This window comes from Cebus imitator, unplaced genomic scaffold (genome assembly GCF_001604975.1).
Source record: "Cebus imitator isolate Cc_AM_T3 unplaced genomic scaffold, Cebus_imitator-1.0 Scaffold118, whole genome shotgun sequence".
Lineage (NCBI taxonomy): Eukaryota > Metazoa > Chordata > Mammalia > Primates > Cebidae > Cebus > Cebus imitator.
In genome coordinates this window covers 121,242-132,712 of record NW_016107433.1, presented here as the reverse complement: position 1 = coordinate 132,712, position 11,471 = coordinate 121,242, and the positions used below count along the sequence as shown (strand labels likewise).

Below are 11,471 nucleotides of genomic sequence, written 5' to 3'. Positions count from 1 at the left end.
GCCTCAGCCTCCTGAGTAGCTGGGATTACAGGTGCGTGACCACGCCCATCTAATCTTTATACTTTTCTTTGGTAGAGACGGGGTTTCACCATCTTGGCTAGGCTGGTCTTGAACTCCTGGCCCGAAGTAATCCACCCACCTTGGCCTCCTAAAGTGCTGGGATTACAGGTGCGAGCTACCTTGCCCTGTCCCCCAAAAGCTTTTTGTATACATTTCCTAAATCAGGTAAACAATAATGTTCAGCTGCTTTTCTTACTGAAATTTGAATTTGAGTTAACAGTACTGTTTTGGGGAATAGATTGAGTGAAATGTGTAAATGGGAGAGGTTCTTTCTGTTATTCAGAAAAAAATCCTTTTTTCCTGTGAGAATACAGATTTCGAAATTTCCTTGTTTGTGACAGTACCTATATTCACTAAATTACTGAAAGCACTTCATAATCTGCTTTATATGGCAGGTGCTTTTGTTCTTGAGAATATACTTTTTTAAATAATTTTAAATTTTATGATTATCAACCTCTTGAAAGCTATAACTTGCCCTTTGCTATGGGTGTTTTTAAGCACTTCGCAAGTACATAGATGACTTGTGTTCATGCTCCCAGGTACTTGGCAAACTATCTTATTGTGCAAAGTAACCGTTTATTAAGAAAAAAGTATAAAAACAAAGGGAGAAAACAGGTAGTGTGGTCAGTTTTTATTTCAAAGCATTTAGGTTTAAAAATTATACATTACCCCTCTCTTAAAAATTATATTAAAAGCAGAATAGATTGGATAATTAAAATTAAGGAAATAGTCCTTAAAGTCATCCACGAAACAAAAACATCCATATATGATAACAATTGTCCATTTTCTAAAGAGTTCATTTTTTAAAATCTAGTAATCTTTTCCAAATCTTAACCCATTTGTTCAAAAGCAATATATATTTGTATACGGGAGACAGTATAAGAGAGGATAAGAGTGTAGGCCCTTGCCTCAAATTTTCTTGGTTCCCATTTTAACTCTGGCACTTACTAGCAATTTGAACTTTGTCAAATTATTTGCCCTTGCTTCATGTATCTTCATCCTTATAATTCCCTCATAAGGTTATCGTGAAGACTAAAAAGAATATTCATAAGGTGTAAAGAACAGCCTAACCTCAATAGGTATTTACTGAATGTTAGATGCTGTTATTATTATAAAAATTATGAAAAATAGAAAATAGTGGTATAAAACCCATAGAACCACCAGCTAAAGACAAATATTACTATGTCATCTTTCTAGAAAGCCAGACTTATTTTATGTTTACCTCTATCTAATTGGGATCATACTGTAGATTAAGTTGAGTCTTGCTCTTTTTGGTTAACTCTGTAATATAAGCATTTTTCTTTGCTATTGAACATTTCTGTAAATGTGAATATTCTTATAATATTCTATCCTGTGGATTTATCATAAAATAGCTATTTCTATTTTAATGTAATATTTAGGTTAAAAAATGGGCCAGGCATGGTGACTCATGCGTGTCATCTCAGCTCTTTGGGAGGCCAAGATGGGTGGATCACTTGAAGCCAGGAATTCAAGACCAGACTGGGCAACATAGCAAAACCCCGTCTCTTCAAAAATATTAAAAAATTAATGGTGGTATCCACCTGTAGTCTCAGCTACTCAGAATGCTGAGGCAGGAGGATCACTTTAGCCCAGGGGTTTGAGGCTGCAGTGAGCCAAGATCATGCCACTGCACTACAGCCTGGGTGACAGATTGAGACCCTGCCTCTTTATAAAGAGGCAAAAATAATATACCTGTACATTTGTATACTACTTTATAAAAGATTGTTAAATTTGTTATTTCTTTAAACATTTCTTTGTGCTTAGGAATTTTCTTTTTGAGACAAGGCCTTGCTCTATAAATGGATAATTAGATATCTCTCTTTAACAACATAGTGTTGGAATGAATAAGAATTTTAGAGTTCTGTGAATCCTGATATTTTGCTCTGAGAAGTTAACTGGACTCTGAGACATTTTTCTAACTAATCAGTTTAGGATTTTAAAAAGTAAGGTATATGAGAGGCCATATCAGAGTTGCCAGTTATTTTAAAAATGTTTCTGGGCTGGGCGTGGTGGCTCAACTGTGTAATCCCAGCAATCTGAGAGGCTGAGATGGGTGGATTGCTTGAGCTTAGGAGTTGGGAGACCAGCCTGGACAGCATAGTGAGATCCCATTTCACTATACCGTGTTGAAAATACTCATGGGTTGTTAATTTAGTATTTAGCTTGTGAAGAGAAAGGCCAATCTGAAGAGTGTGTGTGTGTTTTTAAACGTCTCATTGGTAGAGGGGGTCCCTAATCTGAAACTATGAGATGAAGATTTCCATGAGGAAAATAAGAAGAAAGTGAGGGCTAGGCGTGGGGGCCCACGCCGGTAATCCCAGCACTTTGGGAGGCTAAGGTATGTGGATTGCTTGAGCCCAGGAGTTTGTGATCAGCCTGGGCAACATAGCAAAACCCCATCTCTACGAAAAATACGCAAAATTAGTCAAGTGTGGTGGCATGTGCCTGTAGTTTTAGCTACTCTGGAGGCTGGAGGATCACCTGAGACTGGGAGGTCAAGGCTGTACTGAATCAATGATCAAACCACTGCACTCCAGCCCAGGCGTGGGAGTGAGACCCTGCTGTCTCAAAAAAAAAAAAAAGAAGAAGGAAATGGAACCATAAGAGGTCCAGTTGAATCCAGTCACCCAATCATTCATTTGCTTAATAAAATTTGTTACATGCATATAGTGCTTAAAAATGCCAGTTGCATTTATGTATGTTTTTAAATGTAATTGTAACAACTCTGTGAAATAGGAATATCATTGCTATTTTACAGATGAGGATACAGAGCCTCAAAGAATTTAATCAACTTGCTTGATATCACACATCTAATAAGGTGCAGATTCAACTTATCACACATCTAATAAGTTGCAGATTCAACTTATTATTCAACTAAGTTAATTACATTTAATTATTATTTTAAAAGTTGTAGTTCCCTGGTCTTTTGGCTTCAGGAAAACAATGTTTCCCACCCCTTTGTATTTATATCTTTGGCATTCTCAAACATTGATTTAAATCGAGAAAATACCTTTATCTTATAGATGAAATCTAAGGAAAAAGAATACAGACAAGCATGGAAAGTGAAGATACAAAGAAAACACAAGGTGAGAAATTGATGGATCATATATCTGCAATTAGTTTTGTATTTGCTAGATAATACTGTAGATTATCTGACAGGATCCAGGAAATGAAAGAATCTTTCAGCCATTTACATAAATATTGAGCACGACTCTGTGCCTGTCACATAATTTCTGGCTTTAGGAAACTGACATTCTAATGAGAAAAGACATACTGATAATTTGAATATCATGTGACAGTTGATTTAATGTCAGTGTGTACAAGAATAGTGGGAACCTGAGAGGACCATCATCAAAGTATGCCTGGAAGTACAGATTACAAAATTGTTCCCAGAAAGATGGAAACTGAATCCATGGGCATGGAGGAAGTTAAAACGGTAGAGAATAGTGTTCATTAATATATACCATCACATAAAGTTTTAGCTGAGGAAGACAGTCCTTAAAAAAAGTCTAAGAAAAACATTTCAAAAAGGTGAAAAGAGAGTCAGGAATGTGGTATCTTAGAATTCGGAACCTAATGCTTCATGGGAAAGAGGTTGCCTAAGAGCCTAAAATGTCAAATGCCACAGATAACTCAATTTTCTACTGCATTTTGCATTCAGGATGTTATTTGTTATATTAACAGTAAACTTAATAGATTTTAGTCAGATTGCAGTCTGTTTAGATCTGACTGGAATTAAGATTAAGATCTGAAGACACACAGTATGAATGAATTGCTTACTCTTTAAAAGCTTGACTAAAGATATGTGATTGGCCAGGTGTGGTGGCTCACTCCTGTCATCCTAGCATTTTGGGAGGCCAAAGTGGGGGATCAGTTGAGCCCAGGAGTTTGAGACAAAATTGGGCAACACAGTGAGACCTTGTCTCTACAAAAAAAATTAAAAATTAACCAGGTGCATTGGTACATGCATGTAGTGCCAGCTACTTGGGAGGCTGAGGTGGGAGGATCACTTGAGCCTGGGAGGTCAAGGCTGCTGTGAGCCATGATCACACCACTCTACTTAAGTCATGGTGACAGAACAAGACCCTGTCGTTCATTCATAAGTAGATAAATAAATACATAGTAAGCTATATGGCAATAGCTAGGGGGAAGTTGTAATGTCAGGAAAGTGTTATAAAAGACAGGATAATTTCTGAAGAGGGAGTGGAGATTCTGAAGAGGGATAAGTTAAAAACTGGAGAGACGGGAAAACTGTTGGTGATTCCCCTCTCAAACCATTTATGAAATCTCCAACCTCAGTCCCACATCTCACTCTCTTCCATTTTAAGTCTTTAGGTTGCTCCCAGAAGTAGACTGTGAGGTAAGGATTTGAGTGCAAGTACTTTTTTTTCAGAAAGTGATCCTAGGAAACACTGGCTGGAAAGTGGGGAAATGAGATAGGAAAAAGAAGGCAGAGTATGTTATCAAATATGTTATTATTGTGAGTAACTGGAGCTTAAGCCTATTGGGAAACTCTGGGAGCCAGTTTAGAGTTACGTTCCTGAGAGTGATCCCAGCCAAAGGGTGAAGAGTACTTATCCATCAGCTCCCCTCAGTCAATTGTTTAGCACCAGGGTGAAGTGGTATCTAATTGTGTTTTTGATTTACATTTGCTTAATGACTGGTGATGTTGAGCATCTTTTCATATACTTATTGGCACTCTATGTTCTTTGGACAGGTGTCTACTCAAATCCATTCCACACTTTAGATCGTCATTTTAGTATTGCATTTTAAGAATTCTTTATCTGTTCTGAACACAAGCTCCCTATTTTATTTGGATAACAATATTTTCAGATATTCTCTTCTACACTGGGCTGTTGTTCCACATTCTCAATAGTGTCTTTTGAAGTATAAAGGTTTAAAATTTTAAGTCCAATTAGCAAATTTTCTTTGATTGCTTATGTTTTTTATATTCACTTCAGTATTTGCTTGTTTATTTTCTTCAGGAATTATTGCAGGAACTAGGTTACTTTGCTTAGAGAAGATAAAAGCCAAGGTGAAACATGATAGTTGTGATGTCAGAAGATGTTTTGGCTGGGAAGGGAAGGATTATGATAGGAGATATCAAAGTATGAGAAAGGCATGCAGAAGAGAACGGAGGAGTATGTAAAGAAGTTTCTTGTAGACCAGGCATGGTGGCTCACACTTGTAATCCCAGCATTTTGGGAGGCCGAAGCAGGAGGATGGCTTGAGCTCAGGAGTTCGAGACCAGCCTGGGCAACATGGCAAAACCCCATTTATATAAAAAATAGAAAAATTAGCCAAGCATGGTGGCATGTGCATGTAGTCCCAGCTACTTGGGAGGCTGAGGTGGGAGGATCCCTTAAGCTCAGGAGGTTGAGGCTGCAGTGCTCTGTAATTGTACCACTGCACTCCAGCCTGGGTAATAGAGTGAGACTCTGTTCTTTAAAAAAAAAAAAAAAAAAAGTTTCTTGTATCCTGCCTGCAGTGTGCCTAGAATTGAAAATCACTATGTTCCATCAAAAGTTTTCTTTGGCACCCAGCTGTAGTGGCTCACACCTGTAATCCCAGCACTTTGGGAGACCAAGGCGGGTGGATCACCAGAGGTCAGGAATTTCAGACCAGCCTGACCAACATAGTGAAACCCCATTCTACTAAAAATACAAAAATTAGCCGGGTATGGTGGTGCGCATCTGTAATCCTAGCTACTCAGGAGGCTGAGGCAGGAGAATCACTTGAAACCGGGAGGCAGAGGTTGCAGTGAGCTGAGATTATGCTACTGCACTCCAGCCTGGGTGACAGAGTGAGACTCCATCTCAAAAATTAAAAAAAATAAAATTTATTTGGCATGTTGTTGATGTGGCTTATCAGTATCCAGAGTCAAAATTTTGAAACCAAGTTTCTCTTTTTTTTTTTTTGGAGACAGAGTCTGGCCCTGTTGCCCAGCTGGATTGCAGTGGCCCAGTCTTGGCTCACTGCAACCTCTGTCTCCCGGGTTCAAGCAATTCTTTTGCCTCAGCCTCCCAAGTAGCTGGTGTTGCAGGTACGCGCCACCACCCCTGGCTAATTTTTTGTATCTTTAGTAAAGACCAGGTTTCACCATGTTGGCCAGGCTGGTTTCCAACTCCTGATCTCATGGATCTGCCCGCCTCAGCCTCCCCAAGTGCTGGGATTACAGGTGTGAGCCACTCTGCGTGCTGGAGTTTCTCTCTTGTTGCCCAGGCTGGAGTATAATGGCGTGATCTCAGCTCACTGCAACCTCCGCCTCCCAGGTTCAAGCGATTCTCCTGCCTCAGCCTCCCAAGTAGCTGGTATTACAGACATGCGCTACCACACCAGGCTAATTTTGTATTTTTGAGTAGAGATGGGGTTTCTCCATGTTGGTCAGGCTGGTCTTGAACTCCTGACCTCTCAGGTAATCCACCTGCCTCGGCCTCCCAAAGTGCAGGGATTACAGGTGTGGGCCACCATGCCTGGCCAAACTTACCTTCTTATAGTGTCTAATGACAAATAAATATTTGTTATTGCTAAAAACAACTTAGTGATAACCTTTTTACTATGGTTTTTCACTAACAAATTTTGTCATGAATTAATTCTTTGAAATAAATTGGCAGTTGAATTTCTTTCAAGAGTGAGACTATGGCTATGTGAGGTGGCTCATCCCTGTTATCCTAGCACTTTGGGAGTCCAAGGTGGATGGATTGCCTGAGCTCAGTAGTTCAAAACCACCTGGGGCAACATGGTGAATCCCTATCTGTACTAAAATACAAAAAGATTAGCTGAGTGTGGTGGCACACACCTGTAATCCCAGCTATTTGGGAGGCTGAGGTAGGAGAATCACTTGAGCCTGGGAGGCAGAGGTTGCAGTGAGCCAAGATTGTGCCACTGCACTCCAGTTTGAGCGACAGAGTGAGACTCTGTCTCAAAAATAAAATCAGGGTAGGCACAGTGGCACACGCCTGTAATCCCAGCATTTTGGGAGACCGAGGCAGGTGGATTACCTGAGGTCACGAGTTTGTGACCAGCCTGGCCAACATGGCGAAACCTCATCTCTACTAAAAATAAAAAAATTAGCCAGGCATGGTGGTGGGCGCCTGTAATCCCAGCTACTCGGAAGGCTGAGGCAGGAGAACCAGTTGAACCCGGGAGGCAGAGGTTGCAGTGAGCCGAGATCCCACCTCCGTACTCCAACCTGGCGACAGAGTGAGACTCTGTCTAAAAAAAAAAAAAGAAAAAAAAAACCACAAGGAGATGCCGTTACATGCTCACTAGAATGACTAAAATTTATGACTGATCATTTTGTATGTTAGCAAGTACATGAAGGAACTGGAACTCTCATACACTGCTTCTAAATATGTAAGATGGTACAAAGACTTTGAAAGACAGTTCAGCAGTTTCATAAATTGTTAATGTATACCTACCACTTGATTCAGCCATTCCACTCCTGAGTATTTACCCTTAAAACGGATACATATGTCCATACAAATGTTCATAGCACCATTATATCTAATAGCTGAGAAGTGTAAGCAACCAAAATGTCCATCAGCAGATGAATGGATAAGCAAATCATGGTATAACTATACAATGGAATACTTAGGAATAAAAAGGAATTATAGATGCATGCACCAACACAGATGAATCTCAAAATAATTATGCTGAGTAAAAGAAGCCACACAAAATAAAATACACATTGTATGATTCCATGTGCTGAAAAAATGCAAACTAGTCTGCATTTTTTGAGAAAAGAGGCTTCAGGAAAGCACAGAAGGGAGGGATTACAAAGGAGCAGGAAGATACATTCACTATCTTGATTTTGCTTATGCTTGCATGGCTACATACATACATCAAGGCTTTTCAAAATGTAAACCTTTTGTTTATAACTAAACAGCAAACAATAGACAACTATTTTCCTATAAAATTCTTTACTATAGTCTTAAAACAATTTCCTCTCTTGATTTTAAGAATTTAAGTCAAATTGTATAGAGATTTTGGAATAAAGCTTGAATTAACATTTATAGTTCTAGGGCGGGCGCAGTGGCTCACACCTATAATCCCAGCACTTCGGGCGGCTGAGGTAGGCAGCTCACCTGAAGTCAGGAGTTCGAGACCAGCCTGGACAACATGCCGAAACCCCGTCTCTACTAAAAATACAAAAATTAGCTGGACGTGGTGGTGGGTGCCTGTTATCCCAGCTACTTGGGAGGCTAAGGCAGAAGAATCGCTTGAACCTGGGAGGTGGAGGTTGCAGTGAGCCGAGATGGCACCCCTGCAGTCCAGAGTGAGACTCCCTCTCAAAAAAAAAAAAGTTTCAGTTTTAGATATGCATTCCATTTTGAGTTGATTTTTGTATGTGATGTGAAGTATGAATTCAAGAGTTTTTGGATGCTGTTGTTTTGAGTATGGATATCTAGTTGTTACAACACTATTTGTTAGCAATGCCTTTGTAAAAGGTCATGGGTTTTTTTGTATAGGTTTATTTCTCTACTGTTTGTTTCATTGATCTTTTTGTCTATGCTGATGCCAGTGCCACACTCTTTTTATTGCTGTAGGTTTTGGTTTTCTTTTTTTGAGATGGTGTCTCATTCTGTTGCCCTGACTGGACGGAGTACAGCAGCACAATCTTGACTCACTGCAACTTCCTATTCCCAGGTTTAAGGGATTCTCCTGCCTCACCCTCCTGAGTAGCTGGGATTACAGGCATGCACCACCACGACTAGCTAATTTTTGTATTTTTTAGTAGAGATGGGGTTTCACCATGTTGGCCAGGCTGGTCTCAAACTCCTGACCTCAAGTGATTCGCCTGCCTTAGCCTCCTAAAATACTGGGATTACAGGCATAAGATGCTGTGCCTGGCCTACTCTAGGTTTTTAAAGTCTTGAAATCTGGTATAGTTAGCCCTCTGGCTTTATACTTATCTTTCAGTGTTGTCTGGCTATTGTAGGGTTTTTGCATTTCCATATGAATTTTGGCATCAGCTTGTCAATTTACACACACACACACACACACACACCCTGCTGGCATTGCATTGAGTCTATAGACCAATTTGGGAAGAATTGACATCTTAACAATATTTAGTCTTTTGACCCATGAACATGGTATATAATGCCATTTATTTTGGTCATCTTTAATTTATCTCAGCAGTATTTTTTAGTTTTTGGTGTATGTCTCATTCACCTCTGTTGTCAATTTATCCCTAAGTATTTCATATCTTCAATACTATTGTAATGGCATGGTTTTAAAAATTTCAATTTCCATTTGTTTGTTGTTAGTATGTAGAAATATAGTCCTGTGCTGCATAATGATGTTTCAGTCAACAACAGACCTCATATAGGACAGTGGTCTCATAAGATTATAATGGAACCAAAAAATTCCTCTCATGCAGTAGCCCAACACATTGTTCATAATGTTTGTGGTGATGCTAGTGTAAACAAACCTACCATACTACCAGTTGTGTAAAACTATAGCACATCCAATTATTATAGTACATAATACCTGGTAATGACTGTCTTACTGGTTTATGTATTTACTACACTTTTTATTGTTGTTTTAGAATATACTGCTTCTAATACTCAAAAAGATTGTAAAACAGCCTCAGGCAGGTCCTTCAGGAGGTATTCCAGAAGAAGGCATTGTTATAAGATATGGCAGTTCCATGTGTGATAGTGCCCTGAAGGCTTTCTAGTGGGACAAGATGTGGAAGCGAAGGACAGTCATATTGATGATTTTGACCCTGTGTAGGCCTATGCTTGTGTGTTTGTGTCTTAGTTTTAATAACATTTAAAAAAATAAAAATAGGCCAGGCATGATGGCTCACACCTTTAATCCCAGTGCTTTGGGAGGCCAAGATGGCAGGATTGCTTGAGTCCAGGAGTTCGAGACCAGCCTGGGCAACATAGTGAGACCCTATGTCTTAAAAAAAATTAGCTGGGATATCTGGTCTGCACAGTCTCTGGTACCAATTTCTATGCATACCGGAAGTCAGAGGTCCTCTTTTCTTGCCTAACACAGCCATGGCTTGTGGTCCCAAGAAGCATCTGAAGCAGGTAGCAGCTCCAAAGTATTGGATGCTGGATAAATTGACCAATGTGTTTGTTCTTCATCCATCCACGGGTCCTCACAAGTTGAAGGAGTGTCTCCCCTTCATCATTTTCCTAAGGAACAGACTTAAGTATGCCCTGACAGGAGATGAAGTAAAGAAGATTTGCATGTAGCAGTTCATTAAGATCGATGGTAAGGTCTAAACTGATATAACCTACCTGCTGGATTCATGGATGTCATCAGCATTTACAAGACAGGAGAGAATTTCTGTCTGATCTATGATACCAATTCCTGTCTGATCTATGACAGCTTTGCTGTCCATAGTATTACACCTGAGGAGGCCAAGTACAAGTTTTGCAAAGTGAGAAAAATCTTTGTGAGCACTAAAGGAATCCCTCATCTGGTGACCCATGAGGCTTGTACCATCCGCTACCCTGATCCCCTCATCAAGGTGAATGATACCATTCAGATTGATTTGGAGACTGGCAAGATTACTGATTTCATCAAGTTTGACACTGGTAACCTGTGTATGGTGACTGGAGGTGCTAACCGGGGAAGAATTGGTGTGATTACCAACAGAGAGAGGCACCTTGGATCTTTTGATGTGGTTCATGTGAAAGATGCCAATGGCAGCAGCTTTGCCACTCAACTTTCCAACATTTTTGTTACTGGCAAGGTCAATAAACCATGGATTTCTCTTCCCCGAGGAAAGGGTATCTGCCTCACCATTGCTGAAAAAAGAAACAAAAGACTGGTGGCCAAACAGAGCAGTGGGTGAAATGGTCCCTGGGTGACATGTTAGATCTTTGTACATAATTAAAAATAATGTGGCATGATTAGTAGCAAAAAGAAAAAGAAAATAAAAAAATTAGGTGAAGTTACAATAAGCTAAGTTTATTTTATTATTGAAGATATTTTAAAAATAAATTGAGTAGCCTAAATTTAGTGTTTATAAAGTCTACAGTAGTGTACAGTAATGTCCTAAGCCTTCACATTCATTCACCACTCACTCACTGATACACCCAGAGAAACTTCTAGATGTATCTTTTAAAAAATCTATATTATAGTCCGGGTGTGGTGGCTCACACCTATAATCCCAGCACTTTGGGAGGCCGAGGTGGGTGGATCACGAGGTTAAGAGATCGAGACCATCCTGGTCAACATGGTGAAACCCCCTCTCTACTAAAAATACAAAAATTAGCTGGGCATGGTGGCGCACGCCTGTAGTCCCAGCTACTTGGGAGGCTGAGACAGGAGAATTGCTTGAACCCAGGAGGCGGAGGTTGTGGAGAGCCGAGATCGCACCATTGCACTCCAGCCTGGGTAACAAGAGCAAAACTCTTTCTCAAAAA

At 39.9% G+C, this 11,471-nt stretch overlaps 1 protein-coding gene and 1 pseudogene across 2 annotated transcripts in view; both read left to right on the top strand.

Moving 5' to 3' along the window:
• Positions 1–3,104: 3,104 nt before the first annotated feature.
• Positions 3,105–11,471, top strand: part of TERB1 (telomere repeat binding bouquet formation protein 1) — a 50,333-nt gene continuing 41,966 nt past the window's right edge. Inside the window, exon 1 of the mRNA XM_017539231.2 lies at positions 3,105–3,167. Within this exon, the coding sequence (XP_017394720.2) occupies positions 3,137–3,167 (31 nt within the window). The 5' untranslated portion in view covers positions 3,105–3,136. The remainder of the gene's footprint in view (positions 3,168–11,471) is intronic.
• On the top strand, positions 10,076–10,957 carry LOC108311710 (annotated as a pseudogene). Its single transcript, XR_001828337.2, has one exon. The product of XR_001828337.2 is annotated as a 40S ribosomal protein S4, X isoform-like (transcript).